We start from the raw sequence: 15,662 nt of genomic DNA on the forward strand, positions 1-15,662 counted from the left end.
TATCTATTTGACAGAGTTATAAGAATGAAGATGGTGATGAGCACAAAACACTCAGCACAGTTACCTGGTACACAAACAAGTGCTCAATGCATGGTGGTTTTGACTACAGAAGATTACAAAATTGTTATTGGCCATTTGAAAAGTGGTTCAGAGTCAGACAACTATCCACACAAGTAATCTAAATTGCTTTGGCTCAATATTTGTCCTAAAAAAATTTGTAACCTTAAAATTATTTTGGTTCACTTTGCTTTAATCATAGATTCTAATAAGTCACTGTAGCTTCTTCTACCTATCAACGTTTGGTCTTTCCCCTGTTCTTAGGCCCCAGGCCACAGTAACCTGGATGTTACCTTCTAACCTACCTCCTATTTTCTCATAGGCAGAAATCACTGAACGTATCTTTTCTTTTGACCAGACGGATACATCTGAGTTCTCTTCTCCCTTGGAGGAGAAGAACAAGTGAAAGGGCAACTTGAAGAGCTGTATCCATGTAATATGAAAACTGTTGCAAACTGTCTAAAGCAAGAAGTCTAGGCAGTCTCTTCTCTTTGTGACCTGATTTTTCTCTCGATTTTTCTCTCGCTTTTCACAGGGAGACCTTGTAGCTGTTGGAGTACTATCTGGGAACAGGAATTTTGAGGGTCGAGTTCACCCCAATACTCGGGCCAACTATTTAGCCTCCCCTCCCTTAGTAATAGCATATGCAATTGCCGGGACCATCAGGATCGACTTTGAGAAAGAGCCATTGGGTAAGATTTTGTTAGGGTGGCTGTAATTTTTTTCTAGTAAAATAGAAGGCAAGTTGTTTTTCCCAATACAAATGAAGTATAGAAACTCCACAGATAAGACACAGCTTACCTGTGTGTTCCCTAATACACAGCTAAGATGTAAGTGAAGTATTGAAGAAGAATCTACTGAGAGTAAGGGATTGGCAAAAGGAAAGTAAATGCCCACAGTAAAAGAGATCTTGTTGTTCTGGTTTATTCTGCAGTTCATTTCTTTCCAGCTCCCAATATAATCAAGTTAGAGGCATCATTTTAATATCTACTCTCTAAGAATGCACTCCAGATAGTTCAGATTCTCAAAATTTAGGAGAACGATATTTTGTCTCCTTTCCTCTGGTCTTCTTGCTTGCTATACCCTCCTCAGTCCATTCTGAGCAGATGAGATAATATGAAAAGAACATCCTTTAAATTTACTTCTAGGAAGTCATAACTTCAGAGGCACAGTTGAGCCTCATTATTTGTAGATCCTATATTTGCACATTTGCCTACTCAATAAAATATATTTTAACCCTCAAATCAATATTTGAGGTGTGTTTACTGTCATTAAATTAGACACGTGCAGAGAGGTGAAAACCTAGTCACTCAACATGCATGGTCCATGCTGAGGTTGAACAAGGCCTGCTCTTCTTTCTTGTTTTGCCTGCCTTACTACAGGTTGTCTGGAAAGTCATGATGTGTTTTTCTGCGCAAAAATGCATCATGACCTTCTAGATAACCCAATATAAACAAGAATGTATCACAGTCTGTTTAGTGCCATGTCTTTTGTATGTTTATGTTTTTTGTGAAAAGGTGGCTATTTAAAATGGATCCTTGGGACCAGCAGTTGGAATAATGGCTATGTCTCTGGACTCCAATGTAGTCAACCACAGTTCAAGTTCCGGAGCCAGTGGCTTAAACTCACACCGGGCGCGTGTATGTGCATGCCTAAGATTCTGAGAGGAGAATGGAGGAGAAGGGATTGTGGCATGGCCCCACCCTGGGGAGGGGATGGTTTCTTGCTTTCTGTCTCTCTGTCTCTCTTTCTAGCGAGCACACATGTCCTAGAGCAAAAACCTCTCACCAAAAAAAAAAAAGGATCCTGAGTGTAGTGGTGATGGGCTTTCTGGCGTTTCTAAGCACAAGAGGACTATGCCTATATTTAGGTAGGCTTCATTCAGGCCTGAATTATAGTGCTGTTGGCAGTAAGTCCCATTTCAATGAGTTAACAGTATAAAATAAGGTGTCTGTAAGTGGAAGTACACATAAAACAAGATTGTATATTGATTAATTGATGAAAATATGCCTAGAGACTCTCAGGACCCTAACACTATAATTCCCCAAGAGTTGGTGATGCTGTACTGTTAGCTAATTTAGAGTTCTCCCAGACTTTACAGGACATAACTACAAGAAGAGTTTAGACCAACTGCATGTAATGAAAATAATGGGATATTTTCCCATTTTCCCCCAGGGGTAAATGCAAAGGGACAGCAGGTATTTCTGAAAGACATCTGGCCGACTAGAGATGAAATCCAGGAGGTGGAGCGTCAGTACGTCATCCCCGGGATGTTTAAGGAGGTCTACCAGAAAATAGAGGTGAGGTTCCTCGCTGCCCTCCCACCTCTTGGTGTCCTGGCTGCAGACCTCGAGGTTAATGGGAGTACAGACTGTAGAAAGTAACATTTATTGCTTTAGATAGCTAGGAGAGTGGTTCTCAGTCATTTCTCCCCCACGACTCACATTTTTACAAACCTCACTCTCCCCAAATGTTCCCAGATTTGGACAAGCCTCAAGAAGAAAGGCTAAGGTTCAGCTTTCCACCCCTCACTTCACCCCTTTCTGACACCTGGGATGTATGTTGTCTGTGGTAAGGACCCATTATGCCACTGTATTATGTCACTGTGGAGTCAGTCAGTTGAAGGTACCTCTCCAAACGCATTATTTGGTTGCTTTAAAAAAAGAAAGTTTCTCAGTTAGGAAGCATGAAACTGCTAAAATAAGTAAAACGTTCTATGCATTTTACAAATAGGAAAAAAATGTATGTGGCTTAATATCATTTTCTGAGATTCTTGGATATTATTCCTTTCCTTACATCCTGTGTCAGGCTGATCCCAGGGCTTCCAGTAGAGGCTGGTGATTTGAAATGAGAACAGAACTGTCTGAGGAGTAAAATGGGTGTGATATTCATACAGTATACACACCCCTCCCCCCACAACTGCTGCTCATAGGGAAATGTCATTAGGGCACTTGGCAGGCATTGGGTCAAATGTGTTTCTCCAGGGACTGAGTAAATGGACCTGTGGAGAGAACCGAAGCCAATTTTAATATATAACAACTGTCCTTTGCTAGCCAGAGTCCATGTGATCTGAAAGCCTGCCTTCCAGAATATTTAGAATAGACAATGGTACCAGACTGGTACAATCTGGATTCCTTCCTAGGTTATTTATAAGTGTATGTATTAATTACTTATTGCTGTGCAATCAGTTGTCAATATGTAGTGGAAACAACAAATACTTATCTCACAGTTTCTGTAGTCAAGAATCCGGGCGCAGCTTCACGGGGCACCTCAGCCTCACCAGAATCCAGTCAGGTCATGTCCCATGGCCATAGTCCTAGAGGAGGATCCACTTGAGCTCACCCATGTGAATGTTCAGAGGGGTACATTCCTCACTGAATGGTGGACTAAGGTCCTCAGTCTCTTGCTGGCTATTAGCTAGAGGCTTCCTCCACTGCCCACCACATGGGTCTTTCATCACAGCTCCCAACTAGGAACTTGAGTTTGCCAGAGAGAGCCAGAGAGAGGGCAGTAGGGTTGGAAGACCGAGTCTCTTTACAACCTAACCTTGGAAATGAGTCCCTGGGGCCAGCCCACACTCAGGGGGAGGGTCACCTGAGAACTTGCATCCTGCAGTGGGAGGAGGGAGTGTCATTCCAGCCATCCTAGAGGCAGCTCATCATGTTCCATGTGTATAAAAGTGACCTAGCATGACACTGTCTTCACACAAGGAACTCTTTGTATATCATTTTAGAATAAAAATATCTTTCAATTAACTGAATGTAGTTTTGTGTTTGTATATTAATCTTCCTAGAATTGAATGTGATTAGACCTGTCTTTCTTTTCTTCCCCTCCCCCCCAGACTGTGAATGAAAGCTGGAATGCTTTAGCAGCCCCATCAGATAAGCTGTATTTCTGGAATCCCAAATCTACATACATTAAATCACCACCATTCTTTGAAAACCTGGTATGACTTTTTATTTTTTAATAAAACATATTGTTCAGAAGCTTTCTTTACTTTAAAAAGCTGCTTTTTTACTCATCTCCTTTTTTTTTTTTTTTTTTTTTTTTTTTTTCTCCCCATTTCTTTACGCCCATTTCCCTGCTTACTATTGGTTCTAAAAAAATCTGCTTTTTTTCCCTCCCCCTTTTTTTTTTTTTTTTTTTTTTTTTTGACTACCCTTTTCATTAAAACCTTTGCAAACCCAAGCAAATAATGCTGGGAGAGTTTGGGAGGCCGGAATGTTCGGCTGTAGTGGGCTTACAGTTTCTCTGGCCAGGGTTCTTGTGTGGCTTGGCTTTGCAGAGGCACCTGGTGATCAGGTACTACCTGGAGATAGCCTCAGTGCAGTATAAGGAGCTTTAATCAGCGCCTCTGGTTTAAAAAATTAAACAGTTTGAAAAAAAAAGAAACTGTTCCAGGAGAACATTCTCAGGTCCTGCCATATTTAAATCTTACACCCCTAAAACTGAGCAACATCTTCTCTAAAACTGATGACCAAGATGTCCCAGCTCCTTAGAATGGGGCGTGTGAGAAAAGGAGTAGAAATCAGGATTCCTGATGTAGAAGTCAGCATTCAGGAGAATGTCGTTTACAACTGCATTTCCTGTTGCTTTTGAGAGGATAGTGCCAATGCTTTGTATTCTCTTTGAGAATGAGATATGAATGTTTTGAGTAAATTCACCGTACTTTTCTGTGTCCCTGATAAAACCCAGAAAACTAGATATTTCCATGCATTGATGTAGAACTGTCATCTGGTTCAGGTCCATGGACCACAGCTGTTGAAACTCAGCTGGTAACTGTTTGAGAACACCTGGGAAAACACTGACTTGTTATATTCTTTGCTAGACTGTGGAGCTTCAGCCCCCTAAATCTATAGTGGATGCCTATGTGCTATTAAATTTGGGAGACTCAGTAACAACCGACCACATCTCACCAGCTGGAAATATTGCAAGAAACAGCCCTGCTGCTCGCTACTTAACTAACAGAGGGTAAGCATAAGTGAGGAGGGAGAGCTTAAGACAAAAATGGAGTGAATGAGGCCAGTATTTCTCTTTTCATGTGGTCTCTTTGGAATCAGGCTCTTGGTTTTTCACTGAACCTTGGGGTATGAAGACCAGTTGCTTTTTCTGTTTGCTGCTTGGCAGAGGCATATGGGATCTACCAGCACAAGAATCCCAGCAAGAGAATTAATTTCTTTTATTTTTTTTCTTCCTTTTTTTATTTATTTATTTATTTATTTATTTATTTATTTATTTATTTATTAGATTTTTGCTATAGGATGCATGCACTTGCTGGAGAGACAGGGAGCAAACGAGAGAGAAAGAGAGAGACAAAGTGAGAAATCACCCCCCAAGGAGGGATGACCACACCACAATTCATTCTCCATTCTCCTCTCGGGATTTTGGGCACATATGCATGTGTGCCCAGCATGAATTTTTTAAGCCAGTGGGTCTGGGACTTGAACCACTGTGGACTATGTGAGAGCCCAGCTACATAACCATTACACCATCTGCTGGTCCTGAGAATGGCCTTCTTTTGAGCACGTGTACTTGGTAGACTGGGCTGTCATCCCTGCCTCCAAGTTGGCTGAGTTAAAGTACAGAGCCCTGCCTTAGCCTGTGGCAGAGCCTCTCGTGTTTGAGGCGCACAGCTCTGGTACAGCCTGGCATGTGTTTCCGGGTGCTGGTCAAGAGATAAAGTTTTCACAAAAAACTGCTCTGTGCATTTGCAGTTCCTTATCCATCTACCCATCCCCATTCACAGGTGTTATACTAATGTTATCTTCTGTTACCTATTTCACCAATACTGAGGTCAGTGGTTCCGACATGTGATTTCTTTCTTTCTTTCTTTCTTTCTTTCTTTCTTTCTTTCTTTCTTTCTTTCTTTCTTTCTTTCTTTCTTTCTTGTTTTTTGAGAGGTTCTTGCTATAGGGCACATGCACTCGCCAGAAAGACAGAGAGAGACAGAAAGCAAGAAATCACCCCCCGGGGGGATGGCCACACCACAATCCCTTCTCCTCCATTCTCCTCTCAGGATCTTGGGCACGCATGCACACACGCCCAGCGTAAGTCTCAAGCCACTGGGTCCGGGACACGAACCGCTGTCGACTACGTAGGAGTCCAGCGACATAGCCATTACGCTAACTGCTGGTCCCCATTTTCTAATTTTTTTTAAAGTTTATTTTATTCCTCCCTGAGCATGAAAGACAGAGATAGAGAAACAAAAACTCAACAGGATTTTTGATGTTATGCTTCACCCCCAGCTTCAGCCAACTCTGCATCACAGTCACCTGTTTTCCGGAATACTTAGGAGGTCTCTAGACGTGAACTCAGAGCCTCCCATATTCTTACATATTTTTAACTTAATACATTTTACCTTCCGTCAAGCTTTATAGGCTACCATCCTCAATAAATTACATACCATAGTCCCTCTTATCCATAATTTCACTTTCTATGTTTTCAGTTACTTACCCAATAAGATCAACCACAGTCCAAAAATATTAAACATTTTTATGAAAAATTCTGTAAATAAACAGTTCCTGAGTTTTAAATTGCATGCTGTTCTGAGTAGAATTATCCATGATGAAATCTGGTACCACCTCACCTTTTCCCACCTGGGATGTTCATTATCCTTGTCCAGCATTTGTATGCTAGCTATGCTATTCACTCGCAGTCCTTTAATAGGCAGCCTGGTTATCAAGTTGAAGAAACACAGTATAAACTTGTGTAAAGCTTGGTACTCTCTGGTTTCAGGCATCCACTGAGGATTTAGAACATATGGCCCTCAGGTTAGGGGGCACTGCCATACTTCTTTTAGAGTTCCTCCTGATTTTCCTTCCAGATTTGAAAGTCGACTCCAGGACAATACTGTTCAGCCTTTTTTCATCCTACTTCCTACCCAGCCCTCAGTTGAAGCTATGGGAACAGCCTTTATGCCTTCATAGCTGTAGAGAAATAGCTAGGTTTACGGTGTTTTTCTTTTCTTTGTATAAGCCTAGTTTAATCTTTTCTCACTTCACTAAACTTGCCCCTCTCCTGCTTGCATTTTCAGCCTAACTCCAAGAGAATTCAACTCTTATGGCTCTCGCCGAGGAAATGACGCCATCATGGCCCGGGGGACATTTGCCAACATTCGCTTGTTAAATAAATTTTTGAACAAGCAGGCGCCACAAACTATACATCTGCCTTCTGGAGAGATTGTGAGTACGGTCTTTTCTGCTTCCCTCAGAAACCAGCATTTCTCAGGCTCTAGGAAAATGGATATTATACTGTCACTTTCCTCTGGTTTTATTTTTCCTTCACAGCTCCATCCTACCTCTGGCTTTCTATTTACCTTCCTGCCAGATGACAGTGTGTTTGGGTCTCATCACTCATATAAATTAAAAACTCCTTCTTGTATTTAGATTCAGCACCATGGTTGAAGTAAGACTTGTTTCTTGGGAATTAAGCATAAATAGCCTTTGAGTGAAATTTTTTCAGTTCAGAGTATTTCCAGGGGAAATTCCAGGTTAGAGGATATTTATCAAGGACTGTTGTATGACCTTATTAGCATTTATTGATAATTTAACTCACTATATTCACTAGGAAAGAAAGAAACAGGGCCTTTGCCCTGTCTTACAGGCCTGTGTAAGTGCTAAACAAAGCCATATGAAGTGAGTGTGCTACAGCTGGATTGTTTTTTCACAGATGGGAAGTGTGTGACAGGAGGAGAGAGCCTACACTTTGAGTTAGACCAGTCTGGGTTTAAGTCCCAGCTCTGCTTTATACTAGTTGTGCAGCCTTTAGTAAGATACTACACTCTCTGGGCCTCATTTTTCTTATCTATGAAGTAGAAATAATACATACATTTTAGGCTATGAAGCTTAGACTAAAATAGAACGACATGTAAAGCCCAGCATAGTGTCTTGTACGTGTAGCAGGTGTTTAGTGTCACTTTGTTTCTGAGGGAATGTTGTGAAACTGCCTGGAAAGTGCTTAATCCACTTGAAAAATAACTCTCAAATTATTTTTTAAAAACTATCTGGGCCAGCCTGTGACATGGTAGTTAAAGCTGCTGGATCCCACATATCCAGCTGTGTGCTTTGAGTCCCAGACCAACAGCCTGAGCCAGGCCTGTGTACATGCGTGCTCAAAATACTATAAGGAAAAATGGAGAAGGGATAATGGCATGGCCACCACCACCACCCCCAACCAGAGGGAGGGTGATTTCTTACTCTTTCTCTCTGTTTCTTTCTCTCTCTCCTGGCAAAAGCACCTGCTATATAGCAAAACTGAAAACAAAAGTACCTAAGGACTCTGGCTCTGAAATCAGTGTTTTCTACCACCACACATACTGTCTTACTCATAACTGATTCTATTTTTGCAAAACCAACTTATTATTGTTGCTCACCAGGACCTAGCCTAGTAGATGCTTATTCAGTGAATAACAGCGTTAATAAACTATCACTTGAAAAAGATACACATTGAATGGTAAAATACCCAAGAGACCAAGAAGGAAGGGGAGTGGTATTTTCACACTTTCCCTTTTCTCTCTGGTGAGTGTGCCTTCTGGCAAATTTAAGAAGATAAACAAACAGAAAACCCACGTGGCCACGTGCTTAATACACACAGCTAGTGGTCTCTTGAAAAATCAAGTTTTTTGTTTGTTTGTTTTTTCTGGTGTCTAAAGGATCCAGACTATTGGACAAAGAAGGTTATTACTGTTTTTTTTTTTTTCTTTAACATTTTGTTTACTCAGGAGTCTGTCCTTCTGATGGTACAGAGAAACCTCCCAAGTTTAGGTAATAGCAACTAGGCTCCATTGGTCCACCAGAATAATTTGAGTCTACTTGAAAGTTGATTAAACACCTTTTTTGAGCTTCATTTAATTGAAACATATTCTCTGCCTTTTAAGGGATTTTATTTTATTTTCTGACTTACATAGCCAAAAGAATCATTGTTTCATTAATCATCAGAGGTCTTTGTGAAATCTCAGCTCTGCAGAATATTCAGAGTTCCTATGAGGAAACAAATCTTATTTGTGCAAGGTATTTCTCATCTATTAAAATATTAGTTCATCCACCCTAATCCTTCATTGATTATGTGCTTCCATCCATATTTTTATTATCTCTACCCTTGACCTCCTTTACAGAGAAAGGACTAATAAAACTTTGCATTTTACATAATTTCAGAACATGTTACCTTCTTTGTGTTTTGCTGTCCTTCACAAGTGACCATCACTGAGTCAAATGCAGGTGTAGATGGGATTCTGATTTCCAAGTTTTAAAATATTGTGTTGTCTGAAAAGTCATGATGTATTTTTTTGGTTTTCTATACAAAATTATGTCATGACTTTTCTGAACCCAATAGTTTAGTCAATAGAAGATGGAAAGAAAATCTGATCTAAATTTTCCTCCTAATGTCCTAGGATTTTTTCATGATTTTTTAAAACTGGACCACTAAACATTTTGATCAAAAGAATATAAAATTCAGTTTGGTAGAAGTAAGTAGATCAAGGCAACAGGAAAGTTGTAGACCAGAGAGTGGATGGGTTGTTTTCTGTTGGCTTCACATTGACTTGGCCATCTACAGACCCTCCTGAGCCTGCACTTCTCAACAGAGTTCACTGGGCCTATGTCTATGCTCTTTGCTTCTACTGCATCTGTAAAACCTGTCTCTTTTCTTCCTCAGCTTGATGTGTTCGATGCTGCTGAGCGGTACCAGCAGGCAGGCCTTCCCCTGATTGTCCTGGCAGGCAAGGAATATGGCTCAGGCAGTTCTCGAGATTGGGCCGCCAAAGGCCCTTTCTTGCTGGTGAGTATGAAGCAGAGACGTCCCAGCTGGGAGGGTGCGCAGGAATAAATAATGTTGCTTTACTTTCCAAGATGTCATGGAAGAGCAAGCTCTGCAAAGCAAATGATGTTCGTTTATCTCCTGCTGCTTGGTAGGTCTCGATTTATTTCAGTCATGAAGGGTAATAATCTAATATCAAACTCTTCCCTTAGATCAAACATTCATTGCCTAGCAACCACAGGTTTTAGGGGGTGTCTGTCAATGAGTTTCTGGGGAAAGGCTGTGAAGTCTCTGAAATTATGTCCATAAGTATATATATATGTATCTTCATAGGGAGTAGTTATATGGTTTTCATAACATTTTCAGAGACTGAGGACCCAAAACTTACTTAAGGACATTGTTTCAGGTGAACATAAGGAATAAGCCAGGGCTCCCGTATTACCTATCATGTTCATAGATGGGAAAAATAAGGAACTTGGTCAAGCACAGGTACCAGGTCTCCTAGATAAACGAGGAGAAAGAGCTTTTCACAGTTGCCTTTCACTGCCTGTGAAATCTGATAATAGACCCTCAATGAAAAATGGAAGGTTTTTCACTCTATATATACCAGCTCTTTAGAACCGTCCATCTTTTCAGGGCTCAACTACTCAAGGTATCCCCATAGGAGGGGCCATGCAGGGAACAGAGAACTTAACCTGCTTACCACTTGCTCACCCTGAAAGCAAGGAAGAATCACGCTGCCTGGCTTTATTCTCAGGGTAGGATAAATGGCTTAGCTAATGTCAGTTTAAATCACTTATAGTATGAGCACATTAATGCACTTGGGAAACATGAAGTTAATACCCACAAATACAGTAGAAAATCCAGCTGTCTAGCAGGCACCCCTCCAGATATTGTAGCTTCTGAAAATGTCTTTGAACCTAACACCTTTTTTTTCTTTCTTTCTTTCTTTAACAGTCATTTCTGAGCAGGAGAAAATATAGTTCTCTGATTTGTTGGGAATAGGGGAAAGTCCTGCCTTTCTGAAAGTCCTGAAAAGAACTAGAAAAATTATAGAAGAGGATTGTGGAGAATTCTAAGATTTGACAGAGGAAAAGAAAACCAGCTTTGCAGGGGCAGCTAGAGTGGAGGTGTCTCTACAAAACCATTCTCCGTTCTGGCTTCCCAGGAAGCTATCCACACTGCCATTCTGCCTAGACTGTGCCACTTAGCAGTGCCAGACTGTCCTCACAGCAGAGAGCAATAGACAGCTGGACTTGACAGCATCTGCAGCACAGCCATATACACACAGGGAGGACTGAGCAGTATGTGTTTAGCTGGCTTCTACGTCCCTCAAAATACATGCTTGCATGAATCCCTACAAAATACCATCTACTGTCCTGAAACATCAGCCCTTCCTCTATAGCAGTGGTTCTCAAATTTGGGAACACTTGTGGGATTTTTTTTTAAACCTATTGTAAGTGCCTATATTTGGATCGCATCCCCAGAGATTCTGGTTTTATTAGTAAGGAGAAGGGCTAGGACATCAGGATTATAAACACCTACCCTGGTGACTCCAATATGCAGCAGAGTTTGAGAACCACTGCCCTATAGCTATAGTTCTCAAAACTTATACAAATCACTAGTCCCCTCTTGCCCCACACTCTACATCCTTCTGATGCAGAAGATCTGGGGCAGTACCCAAGAATCTACATTTTTAACAACTGTTTCAAGTATCTCTGATGCAGGGCATCTTAAAAGTGTACCCTAGATATCAAGAGACCTTTTTGGGATACTTATTAAATTATAATTTACTAATATTTGAGATTGAGGAGTTCTCTTGGGTTGTCGGAAAAGACATGACGTATTTTTTCTGTAGACATGACGTATTTTTTTTTCTGTTTTTCTCTGCAAAAATGTGGTATAACTTTTCCAACAATCCAATAGTTAATCATCTTCTTTATTGATTTTTGCTATACACTGCTAACTATAGATTACAAATGTAATTTATGGCAAGTTTAATATCAAGACCATATTCAACACAATTTGATCCTTGAAATAGGAAGTGTAAAAGCAATACAGAGTATGCAATCATTTGCTTTATCTTTAGTATATTCTGAAGGTTGCTTTTATGTCTGCTGATCTACCTACAGTAATAGAAGCATTCAGAGGAAATTAATTTTCTGTATGTTTTGTGGTGTGGAGCCCAAATACAATGGAAGTTTTCTAAGAGTTATTGTATCACAGAGTGACTAAGTACATGGCCAGACTGCAGGACTTTAAATGAGAACCACCAGCACAGTCTGTCTAGGGAAAGGGGGTGAGGGGCTACAAGAGCATCTTCTCCTTCCCAGAGCCGGAGGAGGGTGGAATGAGAGAATTCATTTAAGTGTTTACCTAGCACTGGTATGTGTGGGCAGTCGCTAAGACTAGATACAGCACTCTTTATAACTAGAGGATCACATATATTTTGCATAAAAGATTCATTTGTACTTGTAAAAGATTTAGGTATGAGAATAGTTTTGTAGTTTCTGTGTATCTGAAGAAAAAAATGGAACTGTGTCTAAGTTACTGTCTTTGCTCCTCAGGGAATCAAAGCTGTTCTGGCTGAGAGTTATGAGCGCATTCACCGCAGTAACCTGGTGGGGATGGGGGTGATCCCCCTTGAATACCTCCCTGGTGAGAACGCCAGCTCCCTGGGTCTCACAGGGCGAGAGCGATACACTATCATCATTCCAGAAAACCTCAAACCACGAATGAATGTCCAGGTCAAGGTAAGCAAGAGTTCTATACACCACATCCTGCTAAAAGGCGCCCTCTAATCAGCCTTGTAAGAAGGAAATTAGTGGGACTGGAGAGAAAAAAAGTTTTAAAAACTACTCAGTAGAACTTCATCAAACTTAGGAGTCCTGCCAGTACCTTTTCTACCTGCCTCACAACATAATGAGGATGATACCTGTTGGGTTTTTTTGTTTGTTTGTTTGTTTTAATTTATTTTCTGTTTATTCATAGTTACCAGTTCCATTTTTACCTCTTAACTCCAATCAATCCCCCTGGCTCCATTTCCTCCCAGTGTCACTCAGCCAAGAGAATTATGATGAAAGCCCAGGGATATTTCATTTTCATATTATCTAAAAATTAGCTTTTTATTTTAAAAATGTGGGCAGACACACTCTCCCCTTCCCAGAGCCTCACTGTACACCCTAGGCTTTGATTAACTCAGGGATGAAAATGACAGTTCCCTGTGAGGTAAGGCTAAAGTGCCAACGTTGAAGTCCCCAGGAGTGATACAGCTACCCTGCAGGGCGTCTGCCTATGGGACAATTTTAATGAGCCTTCAGCTGGCCTAAGACACTTCTGTCCACAGGGAATGCCCAGGGAAGGATTTAGAAGGTCATTGCAGTGTCACTAGTAGCTGCAGCTCTGAGATGCTCTCAGATGCCTCTCAGGTCCATCATGTACACCCTGCCGTGTTCCTCGCACTTGAACACAGCATGCTAAAGGATCTTGCTGGAGTGCAGATTCTGATTCGGCAATTCTGGGCTGGGGACAGAGCCCTCACATGCTCCCAGGAGCTGCTAGAGCTGCAGGCATGTGGACCACACCCTAAGCACAAGCACGAGGGCACACCTGGGTACAACCTCATCCCCTCAGCAGTTTCTTTTGCCTCTTTGTCATCCCAGCTGGACACCGGTAAAACCTTCCAGGCTGTCATGAGGTTCGACACCGACGTGGAGCTCACTTACTTCTACAATGGGGGCATCCTCAACTACATGATTCGCAAGATGGCCAAGTAGGCCCTCCTGTTTCTTAGGAGACCTGCACGTGGTGCCGCCCCCAGGGAGGAAGCATGCCGCTAGCCATCTGAGGCCCTGGCGGAGAAGCCTCCTGCTGCCTCTACGAATGGGTGCTGCTTCACAGGCTGAACGAGGGCACACTGGGGTTCGGTGCTGTTCCTGTAGGCACAAATCCAGAAGTTTCTCTGTTCTCTATTTTTGTTAGTCTTTTTACTAGAATTTGGAAATTAGAATGGTGAGAACATCAGTAGTGCCAGAATTTATTTTCTGTTTATTCATAGTTACCAGTTCCATTTTTACCTCTTAACTCCAATCAATCCCCCTGGCTCCATTTCCTCCCAGTGTCACTCAGCCAAGAGAATTATGATGAAAGCCCAGGGATATTTCATTTTCATATTATCTAAAAATTAGCTTTTTATTTTAAAAATGTGGGCAGACACACTCTCCCCTTCCCAGAGCCTCACTGTACACCCTAGGCTTTGATTAACTCAGGGATGAAAATGACAGTTCCCTGTGAGGTAAGGCTAAAGTGCCAACGTTGAAGTCCCCAGGAGTGATACAGCTACCCTGCAGGGCGTCTGCCTATGGGACAATTTTAATGAGCCTTCAGCTGGCCTAAGACACTTCTGTCCACAGGGAATGCCCAGGGAAGGATTTAGAAGGTCATTGCAGTGTCACTAGTAGCTGCAGCTCTGAGATGCTCTCAGATGCCTCTCAGGTCCATCATGTACACCCTGCCGTGTTCCTCGCACTTGAACACAGCATGCTAAAGGATCTTGCTGGAGTGCAGATTCTGATTCGGCAATTCTGGGCTGGGGACAGAGCCCTCACATGCTCCCAGGAGCTGCTAGAGCTGCAGGCATGTGGACCACACCCTAAGCACAAGCACGAGGGCACACCTGGGTACAACCTCATCCCCTCAGCAGTTTCTTTTGCCTCTTTGTCATCCCAGCTGGACACCGGTAAAACCTTCCAGGCTGTCATGAGGTTCGACACCGACGTGGAGCTCACTTACTTCTACAATGGGGGCATCCTCAACTACATGATTCGCAAGATGGCCAAGTAGGCCCTCCTGTTTCTTAGGAGACCTGCACGTGGTGCCGCCCCCAGGGAGGAAGCATGCCGCTAGCCATCTGAGGCCCTGGCGGAGAAGCCTCCTGCTGCCTCTACGAATGGGTGCTGCTTCACAGGCTGAACGAGGGCACACTGGGGTTCGGTGCTGTTCCTGTAGGCACAAATCCAGAAGTTTCTCTGTTCTCTATTTTTGTTAGTCTTTTTACTAGAATTTGGAAATTAGAATGGTGAGAACATCAGTAGTGCCAGAAAGAGAGAACCAAACTCATCTTTGAAGTTACTGATCACAGAAGGTTGATTTTTCACTCTTATCTATTAATCATCAGCTGAACACAAGCAAGTATTCCCAGAGGATGTCTCCCATCCTTTTTACTGTTCCGTTCTGTTATCCTCCGAGAAACCTTTCCCTTGACGGTCATTTCCTCTGCACATTACACCAGTGTTAACTGACATAAGAACTTTCTCACTGTGAATCATAGTAGTGATTGTGATTCTCTCTCCTCTCCTGTTTTGTTCAGAGTGAATGATGGAAACAGCTCATGGACAGATCAGATGTTGAAATTCTTTGGTTATGTACCCTTTGATCAAGTCAACATTTAAAAAAATGAAGTTTTCCTTTTACTGTCTCCAGAAATTGTCCCCAGAAAAATGTTTCATTTGCCAAGAGGAAACCTTTGTTTAAAGGTGATTTGGGAGAAAGACACAGAATATTGCTCACTTGTGTAAGATTAAATCTATTTTCAAGGAAAATTTGTTGACTTTGGACTTGAGTTTTTACTGTGTGGGACTATAGTTTGGGGATTTTTAAAGCAGAGCAAGTCTCGGACCTCTCCATCCTATAACCTGAATGACCTTCATGCTCTCCTGTTTCTACAGCCACATCAGATCTGTGCAGGTATAGTGGGAATGTGTAGAAACCAGTCTGTCATCTGCCTTGTTTGGGAACAGACGAGAGAGAAGAGTAGCTGGTAGCAGTAGGAAAGGGGTAAGGACGTGAGCATA

The 15,662-nt window shown here is 42.0% G+C and overlaps 2 protein-coding genes across 2 annotated transcripts in view; both read left to right on the forward strand.

Moving 5' to 3' along the window:
- ACO1 (aconitase 1) overlaps nt 1–13,839 on the forward strand; it is a 65,861-nt gene extending 52,022 nt beyond the window's left edge. Inside the window, exons 14-21 of the mRNA XM_006143091.2 lie at nt 593–749; nt 2,233–2,357; nt 3,899–4,003; nt 4,886–5,028; nt 7,091–7,238; nt 9,709–9,831; nt 12,378–12,563; nt 13,473–13,839. Coding sequence (XP_006143153.1) covers nt 593–749; nt 2,233–2,357; nt 3,899–4,003; nt 4,886–5,028; nt 7,091–7,238; nt 9,709–9,831; nt 12,378–12,563; nt 13,473–13,586 — 1,101 coding nt within the window. The 3' untranslated portion in view covers nt 13,587–13,839. The remainder of the gene's footprint in view (nt 1–592; nt 750–2,232; nt 2,358–3,898; nt 4,004–4,885; nt 5,029–7,090; nt 7,239–9,708; nt 9,832–12,377; nt 12,564–13,472) is intronic.
- A 27-nt stretch (nt 13,840–13,866) lies between these two features.
- On the forward strand, nt 13,867–15,413 carry LOC106734318 (aconitate hydratase 1-like). The gene has a single exon (XM_014585791.2). It carries the CDS (start codon nt 14,284–14,286, stop codon nt 14,650–14,652), a length of 369 nt encoding a protein of 122 aa, XP_014441277.1. The 5' UTR covers nt 13,867–14,283; the 3' UTR covers nt 14,653–15,413.
- The last annotated feature ends 249 nt before the right edge of the window (nt 15,414–15,662 follow it).

The sequence above is a fragment of the Tupaia chinensis genome, unplaced genomic scaffold (assembly GCF_000334495.1).
Source record: "Tupaia chinensis unplaced genomic scaffold, TupChi_1.0 Scaffold000093_1, whole genome shotgun sequence".
In the NCBI taxonomy this organism is placed as follows: domain Eukaryota; kingdom Metazoa; phylum Chordata; class Mammalia; order Scandentia; family Tupaiidae; genus Tupaia; species Tupaia belangeri.

What these genes read in the sequence shown, in the direction of transcription:
- LOC106734318 (XM_014585791.2), top strand. Translation starts at nt 14,284, where the DNA reads ATGCTCTCAGATGCCTCTCAGGTCCATCATGTACACCCTGCCGTGTTC.